This window comes from Nannospalax galili, unplaced genomic scaffold (genome assembly GCF_000622305.1).
Source record: "Nannospalax galili isolate Female #2095 unplaced genomic scaffold, S.galili_v1.0 scaffold538, whole genome shotgun sequence".
NCBI classification, from domain to species: domain Eukaryota; kingdom Metazoa; phylum Chordata; class Mammalia; order Rodentia; family Spalacidae; genus Nannospalax; species Nannospalax galili.
In genome coordinates, this window is record NW_008343842.1 from 2261028 (window position 1) to 2277174 (window position 16147).

At 50.4% G+C, this 16147-nt stretch overlaps 1 protein-coding gene across 2 annotated transcripts in view; it reads right to left on the reverse strand.

The window, feature by feature from the left end:
• Fgd2 (FYVE, RhoGEF and PH domain containing 2) overlaps nucleotides 1–6700 on the reverse strand; it is a 23676-nt gene extending 16976 nt beyond the window's left edge. Inside the window, exons 1-4 of one of the 2 annotated variants that reach the window (XM_008840060.3) lie at nucleotides 6489–6700; nucleotides 3470–3701; nucleotides 1612–1692; nucleotides 1189–1337 (exon numbers count right to left, since the gene is read on the reverse strand). In XM_008840060.3, coding sequence (XP_008838282.1) covers nucleotides 1189–1337; nucleotides 1612–1692; nucleotides 3470–3701; nucleotides 6489–6556 — 530 coding nt within the window. In that variant the 5' untranslated portion in view covers nucleotides 6557–6700. Of the gene's footprint in view, nucleotides 1–1188; nucleotides 1338–1611; nucleotides 1693–3469; nucleotides 3705–6488 lie in introns of both variants that reach the window. The other variant, XM_008840059.3, reaches the window with a different exon arrangement.
• Nucleotides 6701–16147: the final 9447 nt, after the last annotated feature.

The window sequence follows — 16147 nt, forward strand, 5'->3', positions numbered from 1 at the left end:
CACCTGCCTCTGCCTCCCAAGTGCTGGGACTACAGGCGTGTGCCACCACATCTGGCTCTGATCTACCTTATTTTTGAGACAGGGTCTCTTGCTGAACCTGGTGCTCACTGATTTGACTACTGGCTCGAGTCCCTGGGATTCTCCTGTCTCTGCTTCTCCAACTCTGAGGTTACAGACATGTACTGACTTTTTACATGGATTAGGAGATCATGGGGCAGGCACTTTACTAAAGGGCCATCTCCTCAGCCAGGAAGAGGTATTGGGGAACCCTGCTGTTAAAGTCTACTCCTTTCTCAGCGGGGGCCTCCTGTTCTCTGCCTGACTTACCTGGAAAGTGCCACCAAGCATGGATGCCTGACCTTATTTGTAACATGACCTTTGGCATAGTTACCCGCAATAAAACTGCCCCCAGGTTTTTTCTATATGATAATTAGGCATTGCCCTATAGCCCGATGATAGGATCCCCCTACCACATGTAAATAAAGATACTATGAGCACCTATCAGCTGAGGCTTTGGCTGCTGCCTCCACACTATATTTTCCCTGACCCCCACTGAATAAACGGAGCTGTATCACTGAATCTGACTCCCTGGGAAGTCTTTTCTGTCCGTGCTCACTGGCCGTCCTGACCCCATTCATCGCTTCTGCTCCCTTTGTCCTCATGGATGGGTAGCCAACAGCCCATGAGGGGAGGGAGAGACCCACAAAGAGGGTTTGTGTTTCTTGTAAAACACATGTGTCATGCAGTTGGTTGGCAGACAAGTGTATTGACAGATGTCAGGATCAAAACCAGGGGCCCAGTCAGTGCTGAGGATTTCTATGGCCTCAGGTCACTTGGCCTGGCAAGGACTGGGTCTCTCTCTCTCTCTCTCTCTCTCTCTCTCTCTCTCTCTCTCTCACACACTTTCTTTCCTACAAAGGCTATGAGACCAAAATAAGTGCTTTCCATATGACTTTCTGTACTCTAAGGTTTAAGACATCCATCTCTCTCTCTCTCTCTTTCTCTCTCTCTCTCTCTTGTTCTCTTGCTCTCGCTCTCTCTCACTCTTCCTCCCTCTCTCATCTGCAAGGGCCACAACCCAGCAGGAGCCAGCCCTGGTCAGAATCAAGCTTAAGTGCATGGGCCTCACAGGCCTGACTCCTTAGCCTGGGCCTGCAACCCAGGGGCTGTGGAGACCTGGGACCCCACCAGTCATCCAGGCGCCGCTGCAGCTCTGGGAGGAAGAACTGTGCATGGAAGCAGTAGATGGAAGAGATGTTGGAGAAGATGAGTCTGACCACATCCTCGGGGAAGGCCTTGCTGCGGCCAGCCTCCCTTAGCAGCTCCTGGAAAAACACCTGCACCAGGAACCAGCAGGGTCACATGCTGCCCCAGAGGAAGCCACCACCCACCAGCCAGCCTGCCCAGGGGAACAGCACAGCCTCATGGGAGTCAGGGCCTACATCCTTGCAACATCCCCAGGAATGATGGCCGGGGAGGACTGTGGTGATAAGGGGCTCAGTCCTGTTGCCACCAAAACCCCAGATGTCAAATGGACTGAACTCCTAGAGTTAAACCCAGGGCTGCTATCAATCCTGATGAGATGTGGAGGGTTAGGGATGCCCCACTGGCCTGGTCCAGCAAGTACAGGCGAGCCACATAGGCCTGCTCTGTCTCCAGCAGCTCCCGCACAACCCGCTTCTCTTCTGGTTCCTATAGGGGTTGGGAAAAAGAGAGGAAAGGGAGGACAGCTTGACTTGGCACCCCTCTGAGGACACAATGGCTCTGCCCTAAGGCTCCCCAGTGAGCAAACCCTCTGGTATTCCCACCCTCACTTAGCACAAGAGGGTTGGCCCTAGGACAGCTTCCACAAGAGCCCACTTAGCAAGGTGCGGGTCCCATGGCTGAGCCCTTAAGAGGTCAGATAACCTCCGCATGGGTTCTCTCAGGAATGGGGAGCCAAGGAGACGCTGTGAAAGAGACCTGGCTGCCTGATGGAGGGGTCTCTAGGAAACACCACAGAGAGGGGACACAGGGCTTAGAGAGCCCTGGAAGACAGGGGGCCTGGCACCCAGCTTCCCAGGGGAATCACTGTAAATGAGGTCATAAGGGTGGGCCCTAAACCAATAGGGGTTAGTGACCTTATGAGAAAAGGAAGCATTGGGTCTGGTGGAGCAAATGTGGGACCTCAGCACTAGGGAGGTAGTTTGAGGCCATCCGGGGCTACATAGTAAGATCCTGTCTTGGGGATGAAGGAGGAGAAGGAGGGAGGGAGGAAGGGAGGGGAGGGGAGGGGAGGAAGGGGGTAGAGGAGGGAAGAGGAGGGAGGAGAGAGAGCCCACCTGAGGACTGTGTGAAGGTGGCCCTATCTATAAGCCAGGAAGAGAGGCCTCCCCAGAAACCAAGCTGCTGGCTCTTGACCTAGGACTGCAACCTTGAGACTTAGAAATTTCTGCCATGTCAGTTGTCCAGCCTGCAATGTTCTGTTATGGTGACCGAGCTCACTAGTGCAGACCTCAATCCAGGCCAGTGGAAAAGCTGCCCTGAGGCAGCCTGGTCATCCCAATATCCTGTTATATTGGCCACTGGGTTTGGGAGTGATAACTGATAACCAGAACTCATTGCTCTGGCTACTCAGAGTCAGACACAGAGAGGGTAAATGACAGCCCCATGACAGCTGGTAAGATGACCAGTGGGCTCCATGCACCACGGGGTTGGGAAGGGAGACCCACTCAGCCTCAGAGTAGAGATGTCAGCACTCAGACCTCTCTTTCTAGTGTGGACTCAGTACCTCCTCTAATGAGGAAACTGAGCCACGACTGGGAAGGGCACCAGCTATGTGGCTTTGAGTCAATCCCCAAAACTCCCCCAGTGTGGGAAAGAGGAGCTCTTATTCACTGCTGGTAAGAGTACCAGTTCATACAACCACTATGCAAATCAGCTCAGAGGTTCCTCAAAAAAATTAAAAAATTGAATTACCCTATGACCCACTGTTTCCACTTCTGGGCATAGACCCAGAGAAATCCAAACCCTCCCGTAGACAGAATTACACATCCATGTTTACTGATGCTGAATTTATGAGAGCAAGGAGATAGAAACAGCCTAGACAGCGAATTGTTTTTCTAGTTTCAAGCATCATCGTTTTTTCTTTGTGTGGTGGATAAATTCATAAACATGTAGTTGATAGGGAAAGCATAGCTGAGCGAGGCTCAGTGGCCTCTGAGCCACTCTAACTGTATAGACGTGCACTGAGTTTGGGACTGGGCATGTGCTTGTCTGAGTGACTACCTTCATCCAGCTGCCTGATGTTTTTGCTTGTGAATTCATTGCAACAAAGTGATTTCATTTTGTAATAATAAAAAAGACTCCCACAGTGAAGGATTTGGGAAATACAGAAGCAGGTGAGGACAGACGGATAATCAAAGATTGAGGAGGTTTCTATCCATCCCCCAGCCAGAGCAGGCAGTCCCCAGAGAGATCAGCTCCTCACCTGCATCTCTGGCCCCTGGCTGGCCCCAGGCTGCCAGGATTTCCTCCAGGCCCCACTGGACAATTTATTCTTCAGAGAGGTCAGATATGTCCTGCTGACTGTCCGGGGCCCAGACCCCACGGTCTCCCCAACATGGGGTGCTTCCCAGGACTCTGGGGTCAGGGGTTGCTGGTGCTCAGGAATAGCTTGCCCATCCTCCAGCTCATGGGCTCTGGAACCTGCTCTCAGGGTCCTGCTGAGAACAGATCACACATGAGGGTATTCGGTGGCCCCTGAGTGCCTGGTACTGTGTAGGAACTTGCTAAAAGTCCCCCTTCTCTCTTTAACCCTCCTTTTGTTGATGCTGTTATTTTGAGATAGGGTCTCTTGTGTCCCAGGCCAGCTGGCCTTGACTCCCTAGATAGTGGAAGACGACCTTGCACTTCTGATCCTCCTGTCTCCACTTCTCTAGGGCTGGGCACAGGCATGCACCACCACACCTGGGGATGTGAACCGATACTGGGGATGGAACCAAGAGGACTTCGTGCATGCTGGGCAAACACTGTACCAACTAAGCCACATCCAACAGCTTCAGGGAAGGAACTCCAACAGTCTTCAAAATGAGTCATTGTGGACTGTGTTTTATTCTCTGGGGAACTATGTACTTCCCTGTTTCAAAGGCAGCCACAGCTAGAGAACTCCTCCTTCTGTACACAGAAGTTTCCAGGGGCTCCGTCTGGATCACCCATGTTTTCATTTCTGTACTCCTACTGAAGGAGTACATTAAGGAAAGGTGGGCGCCATGAAATAATACAGAGGGAGGACAGAATTGCAAGATCTGGGGCTTTTCAGTAGGCCAGATGCCCTCCACACCATCATCAGAGCACAAGTCAGCCCGGCAACAAGTTCACTGTCCCCCATGTTGGGCCTTTGAAGGAGAGCTTCACTATGCTGCATACCAGGCCTGCAGACCAGTTAAATCTACAGCTGGCAGAGGCCACCTACTCTGAATAAATTCGGGCATCCTCATGAGAAAGGCAGGCTGGGAATTGGAAGCCAGACAGGTGCAAAATCTGGTGCCTCCAAAATCTGGTGAGGGAGATAATCATTGCAGCTATGTTGCTGCTGCGGAAACTGAGGCAGAAAGGACGAGAAACTTGAAGCTTGGAAGTGCTATAGATGGAGCTCAAATCGGGCGGGATGGAGCCTGAGCATCCATGCTAAGCTGCCTCTTCTGGTCTCGTCATGGAGGCGAAGGGCTCATTAGGGCCCATTCCTGGCATAGAAAGTAGCTTGCTCTGCCTGAGGGCCTGCAGCCCAGGGAGGTGTGGGGGTGCTGAGTCTCAGGATTTCTGTTCCACATTTGGTTTTAGCTTCTGCATTTCTAAGAGCTTAGGACAGTGGCTGTTTCCTCCCCAGCACTGTTTAAATCAGCTAAAGTGCTAAGGGCCCCTCAGAGAAGCTGGCATAGTGCCCTTGGTTGGGAAGACTGGCTGTCACCCTCCTGACCACACCTCCTGTGACCCACTCCGGTCTAGGGAAGCTCCACCTGCCAGGTACAGCCCAGCACAGCTCAGTACCCCGAGGGGTCGCACCCACATGCCTACTTACCCTCTAGTATTATGGGTGAAGTGGGGTGGTGGGCTAGGAAGGGTGGGACCAAAAAGCTGTCCTTGGTGCTGAACCAGATGAGTTCAGCCCCCAGGAGAGGCAGCATCAAGCTGGCCAGTTCTGAAGTGGAACTGCCCCCACCCGACCTGGGATGGACATGTGTCTCCACGTGGAAGCCCCACGGGCCTCACCTGACTCGATTCCCGCCCCCCACCCCAGAGCATCCACTTCTCCTCCCCAGGACATCTGACACCCATGGACTTGCATTCTGGAAGAACTTTGCATCCAAAGGCAGAAGTCCTTCCCCCTGGACCTCTCTCAGCTCCCTGTGGCTGGGAGTCCCAGTGGTTAGTGGGTTATTTATTGGCAGAGTCCTTCTCTGGGACCTGCTCTCTAGGGAACAGAATTGCCTCACCCAGTGTCTGGTACCCAGAGGTGCAAGTACCAATCCTTCCACCTCAGCTAGGCCCATTTCGGGGCACCCCAGCTCTGAGCTCCCCAGCATGATCCAAGGCTCAGCCTCTCCCTTCATCCAACCCCGTGTCCCTAATACTACAAGTGCTGCTTCAAGAAGCTTCCCCCTAAGCCTTGTGAAGCCAACCTCTATCTCGGAGTGTACTTCCAGAAGGCAGAACCCAAGACAGTCCCAAATCATAGGCCTGCTGAGTAGACTCATGTCGCACACTCACCCACCAGGGCCACCTGAAACCTCTCCCTCCTAAACCAGGCTCTCCCTTTGCCTTTTAGACACATGGCGCTACCTGAAAAGCTCAGGAACTTAATGAACATGGTCTCTTGCCTCCTCCTTTTCCTCCTCTAAAGATGGAATAGAAGAAAAGTACACCCTAGGGCCATCAGGGTGGTGATATAAGACATGGAAGGGAACTTAGAACTGTGGCCATCCTAGGTGCACATGGTCCTGCTTTACTCATTCAGCCCCATCATCATCTGTGTCTTGTCCCCTCACCCCCATTTTAATGGCATCTACTAAATTGCGTCTTGATTTGAGTGACAGATGCTGGAGAAGTATTAGCCTATGCTCCGTTGATGCTGTGGGGAGAGTCCTCGGCCCAACACTGCCTTTTTGTTTTTTTCTGGGGTGCTGGTGGTAGGACAAGGTCTCAGGTAGCCCAAGTTGGCCATGAACCTTGAATTCCTGATCCTCCTGCCTCCACCTCCTGAGTTCTGGGATTTCAGGCCTTTGCCACTACGTCAGACCAACACCACCTCTGATGCATGCCCTTCCTGATCCTAATGCCACCAGTCTTCTGTGCTGCCAGTCACTCATGATGGAGGGACCTGGGTGCTGCCCAAACTGGAGAAAGTACCCAGGGCAGGACCCAAAGTGAGCACTGGTACCCAGAGCCCTTTACTGCATGAGGGCACTGGGCAGGTAGAGGAGCTGGACCCTCCCCCACACTGCCCGTACCTGCTGTTTGAGAACACAGCCACCAGGTTGCACACGGAGGCCTGCTGCTCCACATTGGCCTGCTCCATCCTGCAAACTTGTAGGGTAGTCCTCAGCTACTCCAGGAGCAGGAAGTCCACCAGTCAGCACACTCACTTGCCCTGGCCCTAGCAAGACAGGGCTAGGGCAGCCTGGATCCTGCACCCATCTCTCCCCAGGGCTCAGTAGGGCTGCTCCTGTCTTCAGAACAAAAAAAAGAGGAAGTGGTCCAAGAGGCCTGGAGGAGAGGCTGGTTTCTTCTCATGTGGGAGGTGCCTGCAGAGTCAGCTCTGCCCTCCTGACTTTTGACCTTTACCTCCTGGAGACATCTACCCCATCCCCAGCCCTACTTTGTTCAAAAAACCAAAAGCAGGAGCAACAAGATCCACAGTATGTTTCTAGATCCTGACCCCTCAGCCTGACTTACTCTCTCTCCCAAAGAACCTAGGGGTTTTTATTTCTTCCCTTCCTCAGCATCTTATCTGCATCTGCCCCGTTCATATTAAAAACAGGTCACAAGGTTGGGGATGCAGCTAGTTGGTAGAGTGCTTGCCTAGCATGCATGAACCCTGGGTTCCATCCCCAGCACTGCATAAACTGTGTGTAGAGGCACATGCCTGTGATCTCAGCACTTGGAAGGTGGAAGCAGGAGGATCAGAAGTTCAAGGTCATCCTTGGCTACATAGTAAGTTTGAGACAAGCCTGCACTATATGAGACTCTGTCTCAAAAAAAAAAAAAAAAGAGGAGGCCTTTGAGATGGTTCAGTGGGTAAAGGGGCTGAGAGTCCTACATGATGGAAAGAGAGAGCTGACTCTCCACATACATGCTGTGAAAGCATACCCCCTCCCCTCAAAATAAATAAATAAATGTAAAAAAATAAAATAAAATGCAACAGATCATAGGCTATGTGGGGCTGCAGGGTAGGGCCCATGCCCTTGCAACCTCTTCCGGTGCACTCCTCTTAGAAGTGTTGACATTGCTCTGGTGCCCCAGGGGAGAGTAGCTTCCTTTCAGGGCAGCTGAAATAATAATAGCAACATGTTTTTGGGCTAACCAGTTTCTTATTTACTCAAAGAAGTAAAGGAGCTTGCCTGAGGTCACCCAGGAAGAACATGGGAGAATTGTGACTCCCCAAACTTGGGTGGATGTCGTACAACTCTAGCAAAATCTGGGAAGCCTGGAGGACCGCCTATATACTGCTCCATCTTCAGGGTCCCCTGCTCATAGCAACCCATCAGGCAGGATGCCTCCTGAGCCCTGTGTCACCCAGCACTTTCAGAACACATGGGCACTCTATTCATTCAAGTTCAAAGGCTATTCAATGAGTGTTCTCCCACTGGGTCCTGAGCCAAGACCCTTCACTGAGGCTGGTCTTTGTCCTGGGACCCAAAGCACCTGGCACAGCCTTGAGTGGCAGCAGCTTCGGGCCTGAGGCCTCCCATCCAGCAGCCCTGACTTCTGAGGTTCACTGAACCCGTATTTTCCACCAGAGGCCTGCCTGGTGCTTAGCCCTAAATCCCTAATCCTGCTCGGGTTTGGTTTCCTTTTTAAACAAATTTTTATTTATTTATTTTATTTTATGTGTATGAGTGTTTGCATACATGTGTGTGTAAGTGCACCACATGTGTGCAATACCTGCAGAGGCCAGAAGAGGGCTATAGATCACCTGGAACAGGAGTTACTGATGGTTGTGAGCCACCACGTGGGTGCTGGGAACTGAATGTCTGCAAGGGCAACCAAGGCTCTTAACTGCTGAGCCATCTCTCCAGTCCATTTGTACTTTTTAGTATGAAGAATTTATAATATACACAGCAGACAAAACAAACAGCACATCCTCCTGAACCTACAGCCTGTACCTGAATGCCAGCTTCCAGCCAGTCCTGGTCTATGTGCAACCCTGCCACTGTCTCTTCTTGTCATGGTGAAGAGAACCCCAGATATCAGATGATTTTACCCAAGAATATTTCTATGTCTATCTAAAAGCTGAAAGGACTCAAATAAGCTACAAACCACATGTATAAATGTATACACATACACACTTATTATAGTAATATTGTTTTATTTACATGTATGTTTATACATGTGTAGATATCTATAAAATGACATTGCCAGAGCCAGGTGTAGTGGCGCACGCCTTTAATCCCAGAACTCAGGAAGCAGAGGTAGGCAGATCTCTGTAAGTTCAAGACCAGCCTGGTCTACATAGTGAGTTCCAGGCCAGCTGGGGCTACAGGGAGACCCTGTCTCAAAAGACAGCCCCCCCCCCAAAGATGATATTGCCATTATCAGACTCCAAGAGATGTTTGATATCATTTCCTCAGTGTAACTAACTATAAAGTAAACAAAGGCTAATCCCTCATAAATGTCACTATTAAAGAGAAGGGTGGGGAGCCAGGTCAGTGGCACATGCCTTTAGTCCCAACACTCAGGAGGCAGAGGCAGGCAGATCTCTGTGAGATCAAGGCCAGGCTACATAGTGAGTTACAGGCCAGCTGGGGCTACATCATGAGAACCTGTCTCAAAAATGGGGGGGGGGGTCCTGTAGAGAGATGGCTCAGTGATTAAGAGCACTGACTGCCCTTGCAGAGGACCTGGGTTCGATTCCCAGCACTCACATGGTGGTTAACCACCATCCTTAACTCCAGTTCCAGGGGATCCAATGCCCTCTTCTGACCTCCATAGACATTACACAACACGGGTACTTAACACACATGTAGGCAATACACTCATACACACAAAATAAAAAATAATAAAATATTTTTAAAAGTGTGTGTATGGGTGTGTGGGTGGGTGGGTGGGTGTATGTGTGTGTGTGTGTGATGGCTTTTTGGGGAAAGGCACTTGCCACCAAGACTGACCATCTGAATTTCATCCCTGGGACCCACATGGTGGAAGGAGAGAACTGACTGAACTGATTCCTACAAGTTATCCTCTGACCTCCATGTGCATACCATGGTATGTGCATATGCAAACAGGCATGCCTGTGCACAGACACACACATGCAAATTATATAGTAAACAAATGTTTAAAACAAATGGGCCCCATCCCTCACTGAGGGACAATGGGCAGTTAATGGTGTCTGGAGGACAGAGTGTCATTTTCTTGAGTGAGGTAGTCACTGGTGAGTGCCTCATGTTCCAGTTACCAATCCTCACTCGTGCTCATGAAAGCAACCTTAATTAAACTCACTGGGTCTCATACACACCACACACACACACACACACACACACACACACACACACACACAGACACACAGATCAAAGAAGGGGAGAGATGGGGCAAGTAGGGGAGAGATGGGGTGAAAAAGGTCTCATCAGGGGAGGGAGAGGAATGAGGGAGGGTAATGGAGGGTGAAATGAGCAAAATTCAATACATACATGTATGAAGTTGTCAAAGAATAAACTTCCTTTTTGAAAAGGCTTCAGCCGAGCATGGTGGTACACTTCTGTAATCCCAGCACTTGAGAGATGAGGCAGCGGGATCAGGGGTTCAAGGTCATCCTTGGCTAAAGAGTGAGTTTGAGGCCAGTCTAGGCTACATGAGACCCTATCTCCAAAAAATAAATAAATAACAAAACAGAAAAGGCCAGGGCACAAGTCAGACTTCTGCATTTCACGGTGACACTTCACCTTCCCTGGGCTTTCTGTGTGGGTTTGTTTGTGGGTTTGTTTGAGACAGGGTCTCTCTGTAACCTCAGCTAGCCTGGAACTTGCTCTTTAGACCAGGCTGGCCTCAACCTCACTGAGATCCACCTGCCTCTGGAGTGCTGAGATTAAAGGGGTGCCCCCTCAGGTCCAGCTCATTTGGTTTTATGTATCCTATACCACATGGTTGGTGAGGACACTGGGCTGCTGCCTACAGGTGCCCTCTGCAGGCAATGCTGGGCCACTTCATCCATAAGAGCATTTTCTCTGGGCACCTCTTCTTAGCCTGGGGAGACTCCTTGGTGCTGAACTTCTTCATCTGACTCATCAGTGGAGTGCTGACATCCCCAGTCCTGTACCATGTCCCCTGTGGAATAGGATGGACTGATGTCACTTCCTCCTTCCCAAGGGACTATCTCACCTCTCAGTTCCCAGGGCCTGGAGCTTCCAAAGAAGGCTCCAGAACAGTACTTGGCCTGGGAGGGAACCAGGTGTGTGTTCTAGCTTCCCCTCCTCCCTTTAGCCCTAACCCCACTCCCAGCATCAGCCAGGCACACAGTTCCTGCAAGGGCTTAATGGTCCCTGACAATAGATGTATGAGGAAAGCCAACACCTTCTGTCAGCTCTGTGACTTTGGTGGCCCTGGCCACCCTCTGGGGCTTCACCCACTCCTCCAGCAATCAGGTCTTTAGGAGGCCCTGGGGAGGGGTGCTGTCTGGGAGGTCATGTGCAGGCAGAGGCTCCCAGTCATTGTAAGTGTGGTGGGTGGGTGGGCAACCAAGCAGCCAGTTCCTGGCTCTGCTGGGAAGAAACTGTGAGGGAACAGCCCAGCATCTCTCTATCCTGCCTGTCCTCTCCCCAATCAGCTAGAATTTTTCTAATTGTACCTCTGCCAGAAGTTTCACCATTTGCACAGGCTTTCCTGTGAAAGGGTATGCAGCTGCCCGCTATCCCCTCCACTGGCACAGACACCCCACGACCTTCCTGATGTCACCTCTTCCAAGACCTTTTGCCTATATTCTGACTTTTAACTGAGTGGGCCTGGGAAAGTCTGAGTATTCCTATAGTTTTACTGTTAGTTTGAGCAATGTTATTCAGAACCAGTCAGCCCTGCAAGACTTGAAAGCAGGGCTGTCCCTGGGGAGGGTCCCCTCCAGCCACTGTAATCACTCAAGGCCAGACTGACCGACTGCAAGTGCGTGGGCCAAGTGCTTGGGCCACCCGACCAAGCACCTGCTGCACGTCAGTGAGCCCTGTAAACAGCCTTTTCTTCTTCCGTGTATGAAAGCTCCAGTTTCAAAGCTGGGCATTGGCAGGGACCCAGCGGGGCTGGTGCCAGGCCCCTGCCCTTCCCCCTACCCAGGCAGGGCTCAAGGTCAGCAGAGATGGTAAATTGGGCTAGCTGGGATCCAGGAATGGCAGCCTGGGCCTGGGCATGAAATAGCAGCTGGGCCAACTTGACAGAGAATTTGCAGCTGGAAGAAGGGCAGGCTCAGTGTTTCTAGGAGAGGAGGGGGGCCTGAGGCCAGAGGCGCCAGAAGGGAGCCCAGGGGAAGTACTGAGAAGTCTCTGGGCCCCCGCACACAGCCAGCACGTGGGCGCTCCCAGCCCTGCCAGGGCTTCTCTATAGTTCAAGGCTCTGACCACTTTAGCCTTGAAGGGGCTCAGGGGGAACACAAGTGGCTTGGAGAGGAATCACTGGGCTTTCATGTGTGGAAGGAACATTTTGTTCCTGCCCTGCTAACTGCTGTTCTTTCTCCTGTGCCCCCTCCCTCAGGCCACCCTCCCACAGGTTTTACCCACACTAGTACAAGCAGTTCTCCACCTGCCTTATGGTCCTTATGGTCCATGTTACTAAGGGCCTCTTTTTTATTTTAATTTTAAATATGTTCTTTTTTTTTTTTTTTTGATCTTTTTGAGACAGGGTCTCTCTGTAGCCCCAGATGGCCTGGAACTCACTATGTAGACCAGGCTGGACCCAAACTCACAGAGATCAGCCTGCCTTTGACTCCCAAGTGCTGGGATTAAAGGTGTACGCCACCACACTCGGTGTTATTTTTCTTATTTTATGTCTATTGACTACGTGTGTGTAAGTGTACCCATGTCATGCAATGCCCACGGAGGTCAGAAGAAAGCATCGGATCCCCTGGAACTGTAGTGAAAGGCGGCTGTTAGCCACCAAATGGGTGCTGGGAATCGAACCCAGGTCCTCTTCTAGAGCAGCCAGTGCTCTTAACCACTGAGTGATCTCTCCAGACCCTTAAGTGCCCCATGATAGTCCTCAGACAGAGCTGTTACAAAGCCCCCTAGAGACACCAGAAACCTATTTCCAGTGTAGCCTAAGGGTAGGGTGTTTGCCTGGTGTGCTAAGGGCTCTGGGTTCTATCATTTCTGTGCTAGGGACTTGATAAACTGACAAAGGACACTCATCTCATGTGTGGTTTTAGTTCTTACAAGACCCTGAGACCTGGCTCATTTCTTCCTGTCCCCAGAGGCTTGCACACAGCCTGGCATGCTGCACGCCCGCCCTCCGCAAATCTCTCCCAGGAGGGAACGGGAAGGGCCAAAAGTTCTCTTTCCTCTATTTCCTGACTCTGAAGTTGGGCAGTCATAGAAATACAGAGGTGACCCACACAAACCAAGGACAGTAAGCACTCTTAATCTCTGAACCATCTCTCCAGACTCAAGCAGTTTTGGGGTTTTTGTTTTGATTTTTTTGTCTTTTTGAGACAGGGTCTCCTTGTAGCCCCAGCTGTCCTGGAACTCACTATATAGACCAGGCTGGCCTTGAGCTCACAAGATCCGCCTGCCTCTGCCTCCCAAGTGCTGGGATTAAAGGCGTGCACCACCACACCTGGCTTTTTTTTTTTTTTTAAAGCAAGTCTTTGGACTCATGGGCAGCAAACCCTGCTTTAAACTTGGATTCTTGAGGTTTACTGTGCCCCAGTCCGTTCTGGTACCAGATTGATGCTAAGCCTGTCCAGGAAACTCAAGCCTGGGGTCCCTGCAGAGGCCAGAGGGAACTGTGAAGGTGGACTTCTTAGAGCACCTGTCTGGGGAGAGTGAGGAGTGGGGACAAAAAGCAAAAGTCTCTGTTTCCTTCAGCCTGCAGTTAAGGAACTCCTCCTGTGCCCAGCTCTGTTGCCAGTGTGGGAAAAGCAGGGTACGTCTGTGACCACCCAGCCCGGAGACAGAAGCCTGTGCCCAGATTATAGGCTACCCTCTGCCAATCCACCAGTTCTGTGTATACTGTGGTCCCCAGCCTGAGGCAATGATTCCCTGTCCCCTGGGTGCCCAGAATCACCAAGAGAGCTTTTCTAGAACATTTCAACTCCAGGCCCTATCCCCAGAGGTTCCTGGTTAGCCCTCTGAGTGGAGGCTTAAGCTTCTCCCTTCCCTCCCTTCTCCTCCCTTCCCTTCCCCTCCCCTCCCCTCCCTGGCCGTACTAAAAATATATTTCTGCTATTGTTATCATTTTTAACAAATCCACTTCCTTCCTTCCTTCCTTCCTTCCTTCCTTCCTTCCTTCCTTCTGTCCTTCCTTCCTGCCTATTTCAAGACAGGGTTTCATGTAACCTAAGCTGGTCTCAAACTCACTGTGTAGCTGAGGCTGACCTTGAACTTCTAATTCTGCCTCTACATGATGAGTACTGTGATTGTAGATGTATGCCATCACACCTGGTTTACATGGTGCTAGGACAAAATCCAGGACTTCATCCATGCTGGGCAAGAACTTTACATAGTGAGCTACATTCCTCAACCTTGTTTTTGAGACAGTCTTACTCTGTAGCTCAGGCTGACCTGGAACTCACTATGTAACCAAAGTTGGTCTCAAACTCATGTGGATCCACCTGCCTCAGCGTTCTGAGTGCTGGCATTACAGGCAGGGGCTACCTCACCTAGAAAATAAAAAGCTTTTCTTTGTTGTTTTTATTTTTAGAGACTGGGTCTCACTGTGTAGCCTTGACTGGCCTAGAAGTCACTGTGTAGACCAGGCTGGCCTCTATCCCACAGAGATTTGCTTGCCCCTGTCTCCCTACTGCTGGGATTAAAGGCATGTGTCACAACGCCTGGCCCAAATACGTTTTTGAGAGAGGGACTCCCTGTAGCTCCAGCTGGCCTGGAACTCACTATATAGACCAGACTGGCCTTGAACTGACAGAGATCCACCTGCTTCTGCCTCCCAAGTGCTGGGATTAAAGGCGTGCGCCACCACGCTGGGCTAAAAAATATACATATATTATTATTTTTATTTTATGTATATGAGTGTATTGCCTGCATGTGTGTGAGTGCACCCATGTCGTGCAATGCCATGGAGGCCAGAAGAGGGTGTCGGATTCCCCTGGAACTGGTGTTAAGGACAGTTCGTAGCTTCCCTGTGTGTGCAAGAGCAGTCAGTGCTCTTAACCACTGAGCCATCTCTCCAGTCCAAGATAAAATATTTTTAAAATCTAGAATCTAAAATAAGAGAAAATCTTCAGTATTTGTTCAGATTCTGCCTTAATTCGCTTACTATAATAATCTTTGGTTGCATCTTTTTTTTTGGTCTTTTTTTGAGACAGGGTCTCCCTGTAGCCCCAGCTAGCCTGGAACTTACTATGTAGACCAGGCTGGCCTTGAACTCACAGAGATCCGCCTGCCTCTTCTGCCCCAGTGCTGAGATTAAAGGCATGTGCTACCACGCCCAGCGGAAATTCGTTCTTTTTAATGGCTGAATAAAATCCTATTTGGGGGACCTGGAGAGATGGCTCAGTGGTTAAGAGTACTGGCTGCTCTTGCAGAGGACCTGGGTTCGATTCTCAGCACCCACATCGTGGCTAACAATTGTTTGTAACTCCAGTTTCAGGGGATCTGATGCCCTCTTCTAATCTCTGAGGGCATTGCACAACATGCAGGAAATACACTCATACACATAAAATAAAAATAATAAATTGTCTTTTTGAGATAGGGTCTCTCTGTAGCCCCACCTGACCTGAACTTAATATGTAGATCAGGCTGGCCTCCATCTCACAGAGATCTGTTTGCCCCTGCCTCTGAAGTGCTGGAATCAAAGGTGTGCGCCATCATGCCTGGCTTAAAAATTATAGTTTTTTAAAATCCTATTTTGTTTTTTTTGAGGTGGGGCTTTGTACAGCCCAGTGTAGCCTAGAATTTGCTATGGAGCTGAGACTGGCCTTGAATTCCTGATTCTCCTGTCTCCATCTATCTAGGGCTGAGTATATAACCATGCCTGGCTCTGTCGTTTACTTATTTATGATTTTATATATTTTAATTTAATACGTATGAATGTTTTACCTGCATGTATATAAGTGCACCATGTGTGTCTGATGCCGATGGGGGCCAAAAGGTGTTGGATCCCCTGAAACTGGAGTTACAGATAGTTGTGAGCTGCTATGCGGGTGCTGGGAACTGAATCTGGGTCCTCTGGAAGAGCAGCCAGTGCTCTTAACTGCTGAGCCATCTCTCTAGCCCAGAAAGTACTCTTAGAGCCCTTGGAGATAGCAAGTCTATGATGTATCCTAGGTTTCTGGGATCCTGTAGGAAACTATGTTGCAATGAGAACAGAAAATTTAAGTACCCACTATTGCAATTCAGTTGACATCACACTAAGCAGGTCATGGGAATCCAAAGTGATGTGAAGTTTGGGGTAGCATGAGAGTTCAGGGTCCGAGTGGAAGTCGGGAAGCTTCCTTGATATGTGTTCTCTCTCTCCCCCCTCCTCCCGCCTGCTTTGTTTTTGCTTTTGTCTTTTTTTTAAACAAGGTCTCCCTGTAGCCCCAGCTGGCCTGCAACTAGCTATGTAGACCAGGCTAGCCTTGAACTCACAAAGATCCACCTGCCTCTGTCTCCCGAGTGCTGGGACTAAAGGCGTGCATCAGCACATAGGTCTTTGTTTTTCTTTTGTTTTTGATTTTTTTGAGATAGAGCCCACAGGCAGCTGAAGATGACCTTGAGCTCCTGATCCTACCTTCACAGGACACGACCAGCAAGCACTA